The sequence below is a fragment of the Gymnoscopelus braueri genome, assembly GCF_963280865.1.
Source record: "Gymnoscopelus braueri genome assembly, chromosome: 19".
In the NCBI taxonomy this organism is placed as follows: Eukaryota; Metazoa; Chordata; class Actinopteri; order Myctophiformes; family Myctophidae; genus Gymnoscopelus; species Gymnoscopelus braueri.
The window spans coordinates 38,945,750-38,965,581 of NC_137621.1; the positions used below are offsets into that span (position 1 = coordinate 38,945,750).

Sequence of the window (19,832 nt, forward strand, 5' to 3'; positions counted from 1 at the left end):
AGAGAAAGAGAGACAGAAAAACTGACGGAGAGAGAGAGAAGGGCTCTGTTCACCCCCCCCTCCCCTTTCTCTCTCAATCATAATTATTCTAGACTCAGAGCAGCTCACTGATTTCCTGTAGGACCTGTGTACCTCTGTCTGACTGAAAACACCACAGAGAGAGAGAGGGAGAGAGAGAGAGATGGTGGGAGGAGGTGGATAATTTACAGTCCTGTACACCTCCTCCATATCCTCCTCCTGGGAAACCTCATGCCCCCCCCCCCCCTCTGTGTCTCTCTCTCTCTCTCTCTCTCTCTCTCTCTCTCTCTCTCTCTCTCTCTCTCTCTCTCTCTCTCTCCCTCTCTCTCTCTCTCCATCTCTCTCCATCTCCCTCCCTCCCTCCCCACTCTCTCTCTCCCCCCCATCCCTCTCTCTCTCTTTCTCATTGCCGTCTGTCTTTTCTTTTTCTTTTTTTCCTCCCCAGTTTTTTTTCTCCTCCCTCCCAAGGACATTTTTATTACAAAGCCGCTCTGAATTTGCATATTAATTCATTTCTTTCAATTTTTTAAGATTAAACGTTGTCAGGGCCAATCAACGATCAAACGACTCAGTCAGGCTTGAACAGCGAGTGCACCGGCACACCACTAACATACACACACACACACACACACACCATGCGCGCACACGCACAGACACACACACATCTGCCATCTCTCTCGTTCTCACTCTGTACGTATAGATGCACTTACTTATAATCATATACACACATGCAAATGTACGCATATGTACACAGTGGAACAAGCCCGTCAGTCAACATACAAAAGAATACACTGATTTATGCATTTACAGGCTGACATATAATGTACACATGTCAGTCACACACACACACACACACACGCACACGCACGCACGCACACGCACACACTCACACACGCATTATGTATGTGCTGTATACATAGTATGTTTACTATGTTATGTGTTTACTGTATTATGATGAAACAAAGTTTAGATTTTCATTTTCTATTCCATTTTCAGAATTTCAGGACTGCACTTTTCATTGTAAATGACACATTGATTTGTCTTTGTTTCTTTTTGCAGAACAGAAGTAAAATTACTTATCCATTGAGAAAACATCTACTTAAGAAAAAAATAAGTTGCTATTTTAAATGCACTCAGTAACTTTTTTAGGGGGGGCTTGAAAAGTGAGTGAAACCTCTTCCGTGGAATGACAAGACTACCGTATGTATTTAGAACTAGTTATTTTATTATTATTATTAGAGGAACACCTTTACAAATGGAAATGCAATAACAAAATAACATGTGGCAGGTTAAGTTTAAACATTTAGGGAGGTAATAGTATAGTCATCTTAGTGCAGACCATCCCATAAAGCACACATGTCCAAGGTCCGGCATGGGGGCAATCGTGGCAGGACGATTTTATATGGCCCGGGGACTCCTGTTGTTGCTGTCTGGCAGAAACCGCTTATCTCCATATTTTAACTTTTTGTGTTTTGTTTAACGCCCTACGAGATCATACTACAGTGTCACACAAAAGCATCAAAAGTAGCAGATCTACAAGCTCTAATTCGAGCTTGTAGATCTGCTACTTTTGCTATTTGTTTTATTTGAATCCTGAAAAGTACAGTTTTTGACGTATGAGGTTTCCACCCGACAGAGACGATTTACGGCCTGTCAGTATAGTCGTGCGAAATGTACATATAAATAGTGTAAATATAATAGCAATGGTGTATGTGAAAAGTCTGAAATAAAGGTTGGTTTTGGTTTGCTCACAGCACAGATTTGTGTCTTACAATTGGTTACACTGCCAACAAAAAGCTATTGCGCTGTAGTGAAATAATTGAAATGCTATGCATTTATATGCGACTTTATTACGGTCCAAAGGTACAGTATGACAGGAGATGCAGTCTGCCCTATATGGAATTTTCATATCTTTCTAATATGGCCCCCTTTGGGGGAAAAAAGTTTGGACACCCCTGCCATAAAGCATGTTCAAACAATACAACCATTTACAGTGCCATTAATATTGTAGTTTCTGTAGAGACCATCCTTCCTCACCTACAAAGTGTTTTCAGATCTGTAAATCCAAATGGATCAATGTCATGACAACAAACTAACAGTGTTTTCAGATGACAGTTTGTGTGTGTCCATCGGTAAACCATTACTTACAGGATGTCACTGTGTAGCTCACTTGGAGGTGAACACAACAGTATGGCTGCAACTATTGTTTATGTTCTCAACCATATTCTATTGACTACTTGTAGACTGGCTATGATCTGTATTTCTTATGGATTATTTCATCAAAATAGACCAACTCTTTCGACCCTAAACACCAGCAGTGGTGGAAAGTGAAGTACATTTACTTAAATACTGTAATGTTTGAGGTACTTTTACTGTACAGGAGTATTTCATTTTTTTTATACTTTAAAATTTTAAAATAATTATAGAGTGAGGTAGGGTTTTTTTCCAAACAAGATTATTAAAAAATATATATATTTGTATTAATGCGAAAATAATGGCTTCCATAAATAGCATGCTAACTTTGCAGGAATAGAAAGCCTGCAGTTTATATTTGCTTGGATTCCCCATCGATGACGTCACTGGTAGGCGAGTTTCTGAACTGTCCACAGCCCTCCTCTAAGAGTGAATAGACAAAAATGGCACCATATAATCATGAGCATTAAGGTCATTTCAGACGGGAAGCGGCCGACGCGCCTATGTAATTCATTTTCAGTGAGAGGCGGGCGATTATTTGGGACGCGCAGAGAAGTTGAGGGGCGGTGAGGCGAGCGGGCGCGGTCCCGTGAAATTCTTGCGCTCGTTTGTGCACGTGCACGCGGGCGGCAAGAGCTGGACTGTGGTGAGCTTTTCTTTTCCCCGCACCGCGCAGGAGAACAAAACAACAATGATCGCGACGCGATCCCCGCTGATACGAACGGTAACGCCCGCGTCCACCGCTTCCCGTCTGTAAAGACCTTTAGTGAGGACCAATTATATGTAGGTAGGTTGAAAATGGATGAAGTCGTCCTTTAAGTTGTAATTTTACTTGACTAAAAGTGCTAAAGTAATGGCATCAACATACTTTAAGTACCAAAGTAAAAGTAATAGTTTTTTGAAGATCGGCTATTTTCCAATGTAGGCTAAGCCTAAATTCGGCTTAAAGGACGACTTCACCCACCTTCAACCATTTTAACCTTCATATAATTGGTCCTCACTTATGCTCATTATAATATGGTACCATTTTTGTCTACCCCGTCTTCGTCTCAGAGGAGGTATGTGGACAGTTCAGAAAGCCGCCAGTGACATCATCGATTGGGAATCCAAGCTAATAGAAACTGCAGGTTTTCTATTCCTGGAAAGTTAGCATGCTATAATAGAAGCCATTGTTCTCACGTTAATAAAATTTAAAAATAACAATTGAAATTTTGCTTGAAAAAAAAACCCCTGCCTAATTGTGATGTCACTGGTAGGCGGGTTTCTGACGTGTCCACATCCCTCCTGAGACACAGACCGAGTTTATTTATTTGTTACCATTTTATCATGAGTGAGGACCAATTATATAAAGATCGGTTGAAAATGGGTGAAGTCGTAAATCTGCAAAGTAACTAGTAACTAAAGTTGTCAAATAATTGTAGTGGAGTAAAAATACTATTTGCCTCTGAGATATAGTAGTATAGTATAGTAGAGTATAAAATATAAAAAAATGTAAGATACTAAAGTAAAAGTATCTCGGAATTGTACTTTAGTACAGTGCTTGACTAAATGTACTTAGTTAGTTTCCACCACTGCACATAACAAAACATACTGAATATTTCCGACAGTTGCACAGTAAAAATCCTCAGTTTAAATTTCACTGGGAGAGTGTACAAATGTAACCCAATGGACCCTTAACTGGGGATTTTACTGTGTACTTGTAGGCTTTGATTTATGTGGCAACACGATTTCATCATAATGCTGACATTAAGTGCAACTTGTGTCGACAGACTCCTATTATTTATGACATTGTGTTGAGTTGGAACAAAGTAGACGGCTTTGAGATAAATAATAAACAACTGAAGTCTGTGATTGGCAGTTGCAGGGTCAGCTTCCATGTTGCAATAAGTTCAGGAAGGCAACGAGCATACATAGTGGTCAGTGCCATGTGGTCTCTGCCTTGTTTTAATGTGATTTTTAAAACCTTGCACGAATACAGGAGGAAAAGTAGCGCTCCTCTTACCTGAAAAACTAAATCCCGAACGGTAATACATCCATGGAACGGCACAGTATATTATAAACAAGATGTAGGCGCAGTGATGGTGGTACAAGCGGTCCTGGGTGTATATTTATCGAGTAGTTCAGCACGGGGACTCAGCCAGTCAGAATCAATCATCGGGAATACGCGTTTTATAAATTTTATTTGCATGGATTGAAGTTCTCAGCCACCACGACTGATTTGAGTCACTTTCTTCCATAGAAGTCTTCTATGGAAGCCAGTCGCACAGCGAAAATAATATTCAGTTATTAGTTCTATTAAGAGTATTTGAAGAGGTCATATTGGCGATAGAATACGTGATCAGAAGCTTCTTCCATAAAACCCTCAGATATTTCATAAAAGCAAAGGTTAATCTGCGATTTCTGGTTGCCTGTTGAACAGCAGCAACATAGATTACCAAAACATCATAATTCTGCATATCGTACTAATTGTCAAGTTGACCCATTGAGACCTGGAACGCATCTGTGTCATTTTAAGATTTCTTTGACTATTCAAAAATAGCAGATATTTTTTGAAAAATCGTGGAAAACGTGTGCAAATCTTTGAATATATATATATTTTTAAAGCGAACATTTGTAAAATATTTTGTTCCAAGGACCTCAGAAGCAAAGAGTTCAACATTTCAAGATTTTAAAAAAAATAGCCAAGGTATAAAAGAATGGTTATACTGTAGCTCAAATCTAAAATGACACAGATGCCGGATTGAATGGGTTAACTCGAGTGCTAGTCTGGGGTACTCCTTTCACACACATCTCAGATTAGGACATGGCCTGACAAAGATTTTCAGGTGTGGGATTTTATTTTGCTTCAAATCCATGCGTTCTTCATAATGAGACAGCAGATGGTGGATCAGCATGGTCTCGCGCCAAAGCCGTCGGAATTCACGGAATTAGTCGGTGTCAGGAGGAATGCATTGTGACATGTTTGCCACAAGGTGTCATCTGCAGACGTTGAAATTTCATTTTGACTTCAAATATCGACATGTTTCTGGTTCGAACAACAACAGATGCCAGCTTCTGGTCTAAAAACGCACGTGAACACAAAGGTATACGCGATGTGCGCGGGTGCATGCGTGCCTGCCTGCGAGCATACAGTGTGTGTGTGTGTGTGTGTGTGTGTGTGTGTGTGTGTTGCATATGAGAATGTTACTAGTCAATACATTCTCATTATCACAACTGTTAGCAGAGCAGCTGGACTCAGCAAAACACAATCCATCCTCATTCACACACACAGACGCACACGCACACACACACACACACACAGAAGTGTGCCCTGGTGTGTGCTGTTATTTCAGCTCGGCATTGAGTGACTGCAGAACATTTCCTGTAGCCAGCACTGATCAGGTACGTGTGTGTGTGTGTGTTCGCATGCTTGCGCGCACACACACACACACATCGGTGTGTCTGTGCACATAATATGCATGTGAGTGCTCCCAGTGCATGCTTCTGTGTGTGTGTGTGTGTGTGTGTGTGACCTGTCATTGATAAGAACTTGCCCTCTCCACCTCTATTACCATATCAACACTGGATGGACAGCCCGGGTGCAGCTCTGCGTGCGTGCGTGCGTGCGTGCGTGCGTGCGTGCGTGCGTGCGTGCGTGCGTGCGTGCGTGCGTGCGTGCGTGCGTGCGTGCGTGCGTGCGTGCGTGCGTGCGTGCGTGCGTGCGTGTGTGTGTGTGTGTGTGTGCGTGTGTGTGTGTGTGTGGAGGTGGGGGCGTCTCAGGCTTAAGTGGTTAGCTGTTATCGTGATGGAGAGAGACATAGGTTGCCATGGAAACCCTGTCTGTGTTTTATTGCGGTGCGTGTGTGCTCATTAGCATATGTAATATATTCACTTTGTTCATTTATTTAGTTTATCTACCTTGACTTAACCAGGAAGGTCAAAACAAACTGCTCATTTAAACTGATAGGCTAGGACAAGACCTGTGTGTGTGTGTGTGTGTGCGCGCGTGTGTGCGTGTTTGTGTTTGTTTGCGCAGGGAGTGTGTATGTGGTTAATTATGATGAAGGAGTAGCCAAATAAGACAAATGAAAAGACAAAGGTTAGCATTAGCTTCAGAGCAAATCGATGGAGAATGTTTCACTCGACTTTGCTTCCTAACATGTTGCACACACACACACACACACACACACACACACACACACACACACACACACACACACACACACACACACACACACACACACGACGGAGAATAGTCTTGGATGCTTTGTGCTGGATGTTTGCATTGGCACACAGTAAAGTCCTCAGTGTTCATTTAACTCAGAGTGGAGTGTTCATTATGTATAAGGTTTCTACACAGTAAAATGCTCAGTGTTCATTTAACTCTCAGAGTTCAAATAAAACTGAACATTTTTCATGTGTATCACAGACAGCGTTTCTCAACCAGTGCTCGTGGCCCCTGTCGGCAGCCGTGTTAAGTGGTCAGATGGGTGGGCCGTGTGCATTTTTCAGAGCTTTTTAGTTTTTAAACGATCAATCAATAGATTCACATAATAGTCTTTATTCTAGTTCCCTATGTATCGGTATCACTTTTCAAGGTTTTAAAGGAAAAATACCATACATTTATTTATTTATTCAGTATGTTATTTAGTGTTTTGTCAATTATTTGGGGGCCCACTTGCAATGTCCTCACGTGTGGAGCCCGGCCCACAGGTTGAGAACCAGTGGTGTATCAGAGGATTTCAGCATACATGCTCTCTACACTGGCTCCCCGTAGCGGCTCGCATCCAGTTCAAAACCCTGGTGCTAGCCTATAGGGCAGTGAAAGGAACAGCTCCTTCCTACCTCCGGGCTATGGTCGATGCCTACACCCCTGCCCGACCACTTCGGTCTGCCACCTCGGGGCGACTGATTGCCTCGTCACTCAAGGGTCCTTCTGGCCGATCCACACGGTCACGACTCTTTTCTGTTCTGGCCCCACAGTGGTGGAATGAACTTCCCACTGATGTTAGGACAGCAGAGTCACTGCCCATATTTCGCCGCAGGCTGAAAACTCACCTCTTCAGGAAACACTACCCTTCCTCTCTGCCTGACCTACTTGTTGTTAACTAGTTGTACGAACGCTTGTTTTCTATTGCTGTATTGTTTATTGGATTATTGGATTGTTTATTGGATCTTGTTTAGTCGATACACTTATTTGTTTTAGCTCATGCTCATTTGATTTAGCTATTTTGTCTCATCTGTTTAAGGAAATAGGTAGCTGATATATTGCACTTTTACCTTAGCGCTAGGTATACTCTTGGTTGCTTGTTTTTGCAGAAAATGCACTAAAGACTCCTGGTGATTAGTAGTTTTCGTTCCCTACCTATGTTGAATGCACTTATTGTAAGTCGCTTTGGATAAAAGCGTCTGCTAAATGACTGTAATGTAATGTAATGTACATGAACGGATTCAGTGGCAGCTCGTCAATAGAGGGCACTAGTGCGCCGCCGCACCACCTCTCACAAACCTAGATCTTCCGGGAATAGATATTATTTTAAAATATACTGTATATTCTCTGTACATTTTAAATTATCAAACCAGCAAGGTAAATATTATATAGTTAATAGTGAGTAAAATGTTTCCTATAATCTGCCATTAAATGTACTTTAAAAATATTCTACGTTGTTTAGACTTACTTCTCTGGGCGCACAGATCTTTACCATTGACTCGCCATATTAAGTTTTGCACATGTGCTGTTCACTCTTCAATGCAAGTGAACCAGGCCTCCGTAAGCGCAGGTCTGCAGTGCCCAGCACATACAGTATATACACATAGAACTGCACCACACTGCTGCTGTTCGGTATTCCACCATATTTGGCCTCGTAAGCTTCGCTTTGTATGCCTGTTATGTCTATGCCGAGTTATGCTTCTACGTACGGCGGTATCGCCGATCTACAAGCCCACAGTAGATCTGCGATGTTCGCCGCGCGATACCGCCGGCGCCGTGAGTCGAAGTATATAAACCGAGCTTATTAAGGCATGAAAAGCACCACTACTCGCTGAGTTCTCACCCGGTTTACACAGGGTTTGGTTTGTATGATATGGATTAAGAATGCTGGTTTTCATACCAAAATACTTACGTAGATTGTAAAAAATAATACAGAATAACTTCCAGTTTTTGTCTGTTGTTTGCAGTGAATGGATATGGATCATATTATACAGCAGCATAATAGTAGCCTGACACTCAGCCTGAATTTTCATTTAGTTTCACTCCATTATTCAGTCTGAAAGCCCTCTCAATGCAGCGGAGTTCTGAGATGGGGGCGTGGCCAAAGTGGGACTCCACTATGAGCCAACGCGATTGGTTCATACTGGATTGTCCCGATCCCGATTCGTCGGTCAGATTTTCAACCGAGCAACACCCGCCTTCGAAAGCGTCACCAGACCCTGAATGCTAGGCAAAGGATTCAGGGGGTGGAGCCAGGCTAGCATAATAGAGCACTGAAGTCCTGACGTCACTGCCAGTAGAGGGCGCTTTCCGCAGGTTCATGGCTTTACTTTTTGTATTGATATCCTCATTGGGGAATCGTAGATCGCTTCATATAAGAACTGTGTTCCAAAATTAAACACACCACCCTGGCGTTTTTACTCATATGGATATGAAGCATCGACTGAAGGTGTAAATGTACACATTTTACGCAAAGAGTAACACAATATAAACACTAGAAACGAGTCAAACAACCCAAAGACTACATTTCCCATGAACGCGGCTGCTGTGGGGACAGTGATTTCAGACCCGGAAGTAGTAGTTCTTAAGACTTTTAAGGCAGAATTAATTCCATTTTCGCCAGAAACAGGCTGTATCAAATATGAATGAATATCATAAACGATGCAGAGCCACCCCCCTGACAAAAACGCCAGGGTGGTGTGTTTATGTTTGGAACACAGTTCTTATATGACGTGATCTAAGATTCCCAAATGGGGATTTCAAACGAACCCGTGGAACAGCGCCCTCTAGTGGCAGTGACGTTAGACTTCGGTGCTCTATGCATTTTATTATTAGCCTATAAGTACAAAAAGGTGTAGTACTGTATAATCATCATTTTTGCTCATGCCATTAATTATATCTGTCTTTCCCAAATTAATTACTACTAGGCCAGGGCCTAAATGCAAATAAAAACATTTTCATTTATCAAAATAAACTAGTGTGATAACATAGCACATGTTGGCTTAATTGTTTGTGTAGCACTACCTGGGGAAAACGACACCAGCCGCCGCTGGCTAGATCGTAATAGGAGTGGAATGGGAAGTTAATGGTCTCTTTGCCAACTGTTGATAGGCATTGCTTCATCATACAGAGCCGATTGGCTACTTTCACCAAGCGACACGTCATACGACAAAATACAACTCGTACAGTAAAACGGCTCAGTCCTGTGTAGATGTATGTCAGTACAGGGAAATGCATATGGAAATGTGTGTGCATAACTGCAGACATGCACGTGCATTGTAACAATATGTTCATGCATGAGTGAGTGAGTGCACATCGGCACGGAGTGTGCGCACATTGTTATGCGCGTGCACACACGCACGCACGCACACACGCAGTGGGATTGGCATGTGTTATATTATAGCAGTAAAGAGGATTGTGTCTACAGTGTGAGTGTTGCTGTGATCCTGTTTCACATCAATCTGCTACAGATTGCTGCTCTGTCTGTCTGTCTGTCTGTCTGTCTGTCTGTCTTGCTCGGTATGCCTCCATTTCTGTCATTCTCGCTGTATGCTCTCTACTGTTCGCTCCTCTTCTCTTAGGTTTGAATAGGTTTGAATGCATTCATTTAATTATTCATTTAATTTCAGCGGATTAGAGATCATACTCTATAGGTTTAAATAAAAAGTGGGAGTGTATATACTCAGCCACATGCCCAGAGACAAATGTACACGCACGCACCCACGCCTCAAACACAATTAACCCCGCCCCCATCCTTTTTGATCCAATCATGAACCGTATTCCTCCTATCAGTCACAGAGGTCGTTCAGATCAGATCCGTGTATGTTTGTTTGAGTCGCGGGACGAGTAGAGTCAAGCTGAGCCAAACAGATGGACAAACTCTCTCTCTCTCTCTCTCTTTCTCTCTTTCTCTCTCTCTCTCTCTCTCTCTCTCTCTCTCTTTCTCTCTCTCTCTCTCTCCCTCTGCTACAGTGTTTGTGTCACGTCTCTCTTTTCTGAGTCAGGTGGTATGATCAACACGACAATTAAGAACCACACTGTTACACATCTGACATCAGAGAGAGAGAGAGGCATGAAAAAGGAGGATGGAAAAAGCAATTGGAAGAAAGGGAGGAGATAGAGGCATATTGGTGAAAGGAGAGAGAAGGGAAAGAGAGGTGATATGAGGGGGAGAGAGAGAGAGAGATATGGGGGTGAAAGAAGAGAAACGAGAAAGGGAGAGAGTCAGACATACTGACGGAGGAGAAGAAAACGAGTGAAAGTGAAGGAGAGAGTGAGGGGAAGGAGAGAGAGAATGAGAGAGTAAATGATGAGGTTTTTACAGTATTACTTTCAGAGGTAGAGAGTCGTCCTCTCTACCTCATCAATAACACACATTGACATGTTTGTACTGACTGTGTGTGTGTGTGTGTGTGTGTGTGTGTGTGTGTGTGTCTGTGTCTGTGTGTGTGTGTGTGTGTGTGTGAGCGTGCATGCGTAGGTGCATGTAATCATGCGTGTTTGTGTGAGTGACCCACCAGCGCAAACATTCAAGGAAAATTCATCTTAGAAATGCACCTGTGTCACACCTACAACACACACGCACACCTTCGTACATCACTCACGTACGTGTGTGTGTTGTGCGCTCACACACACGTCTATGTACATTTGCTTACACATCTGTGTGTGTGTGTGTGTGTGTCAGCACTTATACAAACAAAGCTGCATATTAATTTGCTTGTGTGTATTGTATAATGTGCGTTTTTGCTCTTCGCGCGAGTGCACGAGAGTGCGCGCGTGTGTCCGTCGTGCGTGCGTCCATCCCTCGGTGATACAGGGGCGTTCCCCGGCTGTCTCGTCCTCCATCAGTGTCGGGAGATGAATGTAGGGCTTATGAATATGCATTTGATTAAAAGGTCCGATGGCAGACATGTTGACGGATGGACACACTCACCTTCACACTAATGGCCGCCTCTCCACTCACTCTGCCCGCTCCGCGGCCTGTAGGAACCGCTGTAGCAGGCAGACTGTCAGCACAACTGACTGAGGGATGATGCTGGCTTTGACAGCGCCGAGTTAGAAGGGCTTCAGTTGAGGACAGATGTAGAGAGGACAACTTTGAAGGGAATTTGAGGTGTAGGTGAGCGTAGGGTAATGTTTTAAAAGATCACCTCCAGATGTGTTTTGACCCATTAAGACCTGAAGCCGATTCTACAAATGTCTTCTAAATCCTTTTAGAAAATGTCAGTGGTTCTCAAACTTTTTCATGTCAAGGACCCCAAAATGTATATGTATTTGGCCGCGGACCTCCATCTCAAAATGTTTTGTTCCAGGGACCCCCAGAAGCAAAGATTTGAGTTACAAATGTTTGCTTTAAAAAATATATATTCAAAGATTTGCACACATTTTCACGATTTTTCAAAAATAGCAGATCTACAAGCTCATAGCGCGGCACTCGGCAGCTTGTATATCTGCTATTTTTGAATAGCCTAAGTGTAAAATAATGCTTTTTAGCTCAAATAAAAAAATGACACAGATGCTTCTCCCGGTCTTAATGGTTTAAACTCTTAAAAATGTTTCTATATTGAATCATTTTAATGCAGGTCTTTTTTTTCTCTTCCAAATTGCTCAACAAACTACTACATTTGCCAAACATTTGCCCTCATCGAGAATGCAAGGATGTATGAATGTGCAAACTAGCACCAACATATTTACCAGGAATTCCAAGTCGGCAGCTTATATTATTTCAAGAGAGAACCTATTTCACCCACGCAATAACCCGGCAAACGTGAATAGGCTGATTGACGCGTCACTGATCAGTGCGTCGCTTTGTGATAACTTCGGCAATGTCGGGCAAGCTGATCATTTTCGGCTTGTACTATGGTAACTAATTGTCAAATAACTGTTTGAGTAGAGCATCTACGTATTTGTATGTGTGTATTCATTTTTATTTTTTCCAACCCTGAAACCTTGTATCTCCATATTTCAACGTTTTATGTTTTTTTCATAATACAAGAAAGTCGCACAAAAGTAGTGGAAATAGCCTCGCATCTTGAGGCGTTGTGAGGTTACAGATCTGCTATTTTAGCTATAGTTTTTAGTTAACATCGTTTTTTTTAAATAATAATAAAAAAGGAACGTTTTTTGGAAATCCAGACAGCGACAATATAAGACTGTATTGTGTTTCATGTGTTTTGCCCAGTGGAGTCGACCGGCCCCAGCCTCCTGGCAGCCGACAACGTTCTGGAACGCTCCTTCTTCATCAGGATGAAGTCTACGCTCACCAAGAGAGGAGTACACATCAAGTCCTCAGGATATAAGGTATTTACAGTGTACTCGTATTATGACATACAGTACTACTACTACTTTCATTAGTACATAGTACTTTCATTACTACTTTCATTAGTACATAGGACTACACCACCTAGTCCCTATAGGACATTACCTAAACTAACTGCTGGATATAAAGTGAATATAAACACTGCATTGCATTTTCTGTCCTGCCAGGACACCTAGTGCTGCTGTTTTTCTATCCCACTAGGATCCCTATAGTACAGCTGGTTATCTATCTATTTTTCCTTTTTTCTCCTTTGTACATACAGTATAGTGTTTTGTGTTTGTTGATGACATGTATTATTGTGTACATCTTTTATGCTATGGTGATGAATTGAATACATAGGACCACAATGGAAACGTCCCCAGGACATTTTTGTGTTATCCTTTTAGCCTTAATGTCTGACTGTCCCACGTGCTGTTTACATTTCTGACTTATAAAGTATTCAATCAATCAATCCTTCCAGGATCCCTAGCAGAAACTAGGGGTGATGCATTCACCTATTACTATTATTATAATTTTTATTATTAATTCATGTTATTATTATTGTTGTTGTTGTTCCGATAATAGCAGTTAAGTGGTTTGATTAGATTTCTGCAACCATAGCAACTGTGATATCATCGAAATACTCCAATCAGCGCACATGCTGTGAAACACCAACTTGGAAGAGTTCGGGATAATAAATGTGTGAGTGCTCTACTCCCAGGGTTAATGTTGACATGTTATCACGCTGACCCGGCACTTCAATAATGCGGGTGTTCATCACACAGATCTCGATCCTATCTCTCCTTTACATGACCTACGTGTTTGTCCACTATCTCCGCCGCCGAAGAAGCAAGGACCGGCTGAACAGACTCCCGATCCACAAGTACAAGAAAAGGGACGCGTATGATGAGTGCGCCATCTGCCTGGACGAATACAAGGAAAAAGACAAGCTCAGGGTCCTGCCATGTTCTCATGCTTACCACACCGAGTGTGTTGGCCACTGGCTGATCGAGATGAGGAGGACCACGTGTCCCATGTGCACGCGAGAGTTTTAGAACGAGTTCTAAACCAATGGTTCTCAAACTTATACATTTCAAGGACTCCCCTTCACTCTGACAGTATACGAACCGAACCAAATGGACCCAAACGGCGCCGAGTGGAAGGTCAGTCGGATCAGTGGATCTCCGAAAAATATGGATAAATCTGCAAATCTCCATATTCGGAAGACTCTGATGTCATCAAGATGACGTCATAGGAATGATGTCATAGACTGCCCTGGACTCTGTATTTGCCTCAGACGGAACTCCATATATGGACATAAAGGTGACACGGACAGACACATACAGGAATCTCCATTTATGGGCATAAAAGGACAGGTACAACGGGTACTCTGACAACGGTTGAAATGGGTATTAAATAACGCAGTGGGGCATGCGTTCCCAACTTGCATCGTTCCAGACTTACCTGGTCCCCCGTTCAGGCACCGGCTAGTTGCCAGAATTGTTCCAAACAATAGAAAATGGCAAAAATAACATTGGCTATTTCTGCTATTGTCATGTTTTTGTTATGCCATTTCACAATAGGGGGGGCGCAGCCAGGGGCTGTTCAGCGGCCTTGGCATGGAACAGTTTGGAAAACCCTGTCATACTCATAGATGAATGACAGACGTCATAGACCGGGCACCCTTCATGCCTTCCAATGTGCTTATGTGGCTCTTGAACCTCTCTAGTTATTATTATCTCCGCCAGGAGGGAGGTTATGTTTTCATTGTGGTATGGCTACTGGGGGAGATACTGTACGCTCCACTAAGCGCACCTTTCTAAATTTGAATTTATTCATCAAGCAAATCATGTGGTTACTGGAGGTTTTGTCCTCATTCTGTGTCGGGGCTTTCCAGCCATAGGGCTTTCTGTCTCATGTGTTACTGTAGCTGCCTGATTGATGCACTTAAAGGAGGAAAACCCAGCCTTTGCAGCCCGTCCACAAACAAAAAATAAGGCCAAAAATGTATTAATCAATATCTGTGTGTAACGTATGGCCAAAACTGTGAACAGGCAATGACATTGTGTTGATGGTGATGTGGTACATTAGAACATCTTTTTATTCACATGTTTTATACTTAGGCATCCTTCACTTATGGAGCTCAGATTGAGCTGCAACCAAGCCTGTTTCATATTTGAATGTGAATTGTGTCTTTGAATGTGTCTGCGTCTGTCCGGAACCGAACATCCACAATTCTCTGCGTAGATACACATTGGTCTGTTGTAATGCCCATTTATGGAGATCCCTGATGTCATCAACATCATAGGCAAGGCAAGTTGACTATACAAATGTATAACTCATTTCAACAATGCAATTCAATGTGCTTTACATAAAATATTAAGCAAAATAGACATACGGTATTATAAAAGGATGCTTGAATTGCATCTGGATTTATATGTTGGGTTTGTGCTAGGTATTTATTTGTCTGTTGATGTATGTATTCCTCCTGTGTCACACCTACGCATTCACTTTACACACATGCGCCCGTGCACACACACACACACACACACACACACACACACACACACACACACACACACACGCACGCTCTTATTACACTAAACACACTTATACACTCACCCTCACTACATAATTTGACACACACCCCATTTTAAAGGACCACAATATAGACGCTTTTTGCGTTTTTATCCTTTTGATTATGGTGGTCCATTTATATGTTATTGTTACATTTATGTTTTTTCATGATCAACAAAGATGTCATCAACCAAATTTGTTAAACACCTATCTGCTGAAACAAGTATTCAGGACACAGAGCAAAAAACACAATATAAAGTTACAGTGTTGAATATTTAAAATAATTTCATGGGAGTTTGTTCCAGCTATGTGGTGCATAAAAACTGAATGCTGCTTCTCCATATTAAGTTCTGATTATAGGGACATAAAGCAGACCTGTCCCAGATGACCTGAGAGGTCTGGATGGTTCATAATATCGCACAAGATCCGATCAATTCTTTGACTTACAGGGAGCCAGTGTAAAGACCTAAGAACTGGAGTGATATGCTCCACTTTCTTGGTATTAGTAAGGATTCGAGCAACAGCGATCTGAATCAACTGGTGTTGATTGATAGGACTGACATAGTACTATGATAATGGGTACTGTACTAAGAACTGACAATGAGTACCAAGGGTACTGCCTAACCGAAGGGCCATGCATTGCCCTAGTTCTATGAAATATTTAACTTAAATGTTAATACGGTCAAAAAAAGCCAATCACAGAAGGATCAGGCTGAAACCTTGCCAAAAATAATTGGACAGCCTCTAAAGTGGCTGACGTTATGGTCAGGTCTTATCTGAGTATTCGATGTGGTTTTGTGAACTCTGAAGCTCACTGATCTGTCTCCGGAGTTGACTGAGCTCTTCCTGCTGTTCCTCCACCCTCCTCTGCAAGCCATGGATAACCATGTCTTGACTGCTGAAGAGTTCACTGCATAGGAGTTGGGTGGCATCAGGGCGGACACAGGGGTCTTTGCTCGTGAGCTTTATGATGTTCTTGGCCAGGAATGGCCATCTGTGGCTGAAGGCATCTGGGATCTTACCTTCTCTGAGATTCTCGAGGGTCCGTACTCGCTCCATCTCTGTGCCGAAGGGCTGGAAAAGCTCAAGGGCTACCACTCCTATGCTGTACATATCTGATTTGGAATCATAATGGGTGCCGTCTAGTTGTTCAGGAGCAGCATACACAAATGTCCCCACACCTGCAGTGTGTGAAAAGCCAGCGTTATGGCAGGAAGAAGGCAACGATTCACCTACTATTATATCCCTGCAGGCCAGGCCAAAGTCTCCTATCCTAACATGGCAGGCATGTCCCTGAAGGAAAATATTACTAGGCTTCAAGTCCCTATGCATGATCCCCCTGGAGTGAATGTATTCCACCCCTTCCAGTATTTTCCTCAGAAGGCTGAGAGTTTGCTCCGTGTCCACACCTCCATAGGGACATCTAGAGCCGAGTCTGTCCGTGGCCCTGGCGTTTCTCTCTGAGATCCAGTCTTTCAGGGAGTACTCACACATCTGCATCTGGATGTAGAGCATGAGATGGAACTGGACCTCCTTTGAAGACTTTGCTGCATGTTCGTCCAGCCATAGCTGACTCTCCACACCAACGCAGGAGTTGTTGTTGTTCGTCTCTGCTCTCATCATGCTGGAGTCCTCCTCCGACAGGTCGGAGTCATCCCAGCCCACCGCGGGACGGGTGGAGAGCTTAACTTGTCCATGCTGCTGCTCACTCAGAAACACACAGGGGACGTTGTGTTCTGGGATGTGACGCGTCATTGTGGGAGACTGCCCCTGGTCCGGGTTTGAAACTAAGGCTTTATCTGAGTCTGCTTCTGTTGGGGATCCATTGGCGGTTACAGCAGCATCCGGCTCTGTGTGACTGGAGTCTTGGAAGACTATCGAGGAACCCGAGCCGCTGCGGCCATGGCTTTCATCATCAGTGTCATCTTCCATTGCAGGTGATTTCAGTGCTGGCAGGAGAGGCCGAGAGTACACTGCAGACTGAATGTGCTCCATCCAGGCAGTGTGATAGCCCACCACATTCACATGCTGTAAACTGGACAACACCTTAACCTCCCTGAGCACCTTCATGCAGTCCTGCCTTGACACATTCTTAATGAGAATTTTCTTCACTGCATAGTTCTGGCCATCCATCTTATTTGTAACCTTAAAAACCTTGCCATAGGATCCTTTCCCAAGTCTACAGATCTCCTCAAACTCGCTGAGATATCGTGATGTCTGTGCCCAGAACAGTCCCTCGCTGGGTCTTACAGTAAGGGCCTGAGTGTTTGTGTCAAGGAGCTGTCGATCCTGTTCGAATAGTGAGGAGCTGACTGCATGCAGCAGTTCAGTGAAGGCCCTGTTGTGTTGGAGTCTGATGGTGCTGAACTCGTCACTGATGGCCAAAGGGGAGAGGAGGTTCAAAGCAGCTAAATGTTGGCTAATGACTCTGAACAGCATGCGTGAGCGCGTCGGGTCACTCTCATAGATGACACAAAGGTGTTCTATTAGAGAACCCAGGAGAAGCTGGTTGGGAATCGCAGAGGTGAACTTCTGAATGGAAGGGTACTGCTTCCCAGTCATCAGAACCTCACGGTTGTCATCAGTGTCAGAAGTGTCAAACTGGACGCTGTCATCTCCGTCTTTGCTTGTCAAACTGAACACAGTGGCCTCGTGTCTTTTTGCCATTGAAAGGTTGCCGTGAATCAAGAGGTTGCTCATGGAGCTGTTACTACCGCTAGAACGTTCCTCTGACTTGGACTCTTTAGAGGTTGTGGTGGAATGGCACATTTTCTGTATTGTCTGTCACAACGGTGAAGAGCTGTATGTAGTACTATTCTTTTAACAAATGAATGATGCCAAGATATCTGAGTCCAGATCCAGACTTAAAAAAACTACTCAAAGTAAAGAGTGACTGGTTGTCTTGACCAGAACACGCCGCAGTGGTGTCGATCAGAACTTAAACCGAGATATCTAACCCGTATGGTTCGGAGGGTGGTTCAAGGTAACTATAGTAGCAGAGCCCAACGGAGTATGTGCCTAGATGTGGAGAGAGTGCTGTTTGAATCCTGGAGGTCAAGGGTCTTGAGGTTAGCCTTGGAGGTTTGTGTTGAAGAATCAGTCCTAGATGTTATAGATCGTTGGAGATTCTTGGGAGTGTTGAGACTATACGATGCTTTATACTCTCTGACCGGGATTCTCTTGTCATCACAATGATGTCACATCAGCCATATCCATATATGGAGTTCCAAGGTCAGCCATGCCTAAATATGGAGTTCATAATGCTGAGGTCAGTTGTATCCAAATAAGGAGTCTGCATGATGCCAGACCAGCATCAGTAGTAACCATAAAAACCAGGACCTGGATGATGTGAAATCTGGATGCCCCGACAGCCTTTTTTAACCAACCGCCAACCCTTTATACAGGAGTGCCCATCCAAAAAGAATATATATATACATATTCAGCCATTTTGATAACAGGTGTATATATAGATACCGCACGCGCACGGTTCGGGCCCACCTGCGACTCCCTAGGCCCAGCCTCGGCTAGCGTTCTGGCTACGCCACTGAGTGGTCATGCGTTTTTATTATACTTAATGTTAAGTAGTATTAATAACTGAGTAATAATTGAAGCCTAGCCCCGAAAAGTAACACCACGCGGTACGGTCGGCCGCCATGATTCAACAACACACGAAGAGGCCAGACCATGTCTCGTTTTTGCGTGTGAATTTATAACCTCCGACCACCATCCCTCCAGGCTATGGGATCAGATCAGAGTACGTTTGACCAGTATGATGTCAGTCTTGCCTAATACGGAGTTCCACCTGGCCTTAGAGATATGTGTTTCTAGTTTGGTCCTGTCATGGCTAGTGACAACAATGACACTGATGACATCTTTACAGTTTTAGCCTTTCCGTACCGTCTACGGATAAACTGTGCATTATAGTGTGAACACGTGTTTTAAAATTATCAGTTATTGTATTGTTTTGAGCCATCTCTATATATGGGCATAAAAGAGACACAGGCAGACATATACAGAGATCTTCATATATGGACACAATAGGGGACACAGACAGACGGGTACAACGGGTATTGCATAACCAGGTGGGGCATACATGCATTCCAAACTTGCATCGTTACCAAGTAACGGTCTAGTTTTTTAGAAAGGAACCTTGTATGGTTTGTCAGATTCTGCCAAGGCGCAGCCTGCCATTGACGAGTTTGATGAGATTTTGTGTTTTAAGTGGTTTTCCACTAGATGGCGCTGTTCGCTCGCCTATGGATCACTGTTTGGCTCTCTGTGGAGGAGAGAAGCAGCGGGTGACGTCATCGCAAAGAAACACCCCGTTCTCTCCCTTGTAATTCGATCTGGAAGAATGGCTTCTCCGCTGTTTGTGTTGCTTTTTGGGGAAAACAGCCATTCATCTGGCCACAACTACGGAACGGATGATCGCGGTGACTAGCTTCCCCCCCCCCCCCCCGATTCTACGAGACTCGGATACGTCTTTTAAAGCGATCGGGGAATCGATCATACTGGAGATAAATATTCTATGATTTTTCAAAGGTGAGTGAAAACACT

The 19,832-nt window shown here is 43.3% G+C and overlaps 2 protein-coding genes across 2 annotated transcripts in view; one reads left to right on the forward strand and one right to left on the reverse strand.

Moving 5' to 3' along the window:
- Window positions 1-19,832, forward strand: part of npas3 (neuronal PAS domain protein 3) — a 339,492-nt gene that overhangs the window by 280,391 nt on the left and 39,269 nt on the right. Inside the window, exon 6 of the mRNA XM_080414603.1 lies at window positions 12,582-12,700. Within this exon, the coding sequence (XP_080270729.1) occupies window positions 12,582-12,700 (119 nt within the window). The remainder of the gene's footprint in view (window positions 1-12,581; window positions 12,701-19,832) is intronic.
- LOC308074116 (eukaryotic translation initiation factor 2-alpha kinase 1-like) lies at window positions 16,041-18,044 on the reverse strand (the record flags this gene model as incomplete). Its single annotated transcript, XM_080413448.1, has 1 exon — window positions 16,041-18,044. The coding sequence occupies one exon, from the start codon at window positions 18,042-18,044 to the stop codon at window positions 16,041-16,043; it is 2,004 nt and encodes a 667-aa protein (XP_080269574.1).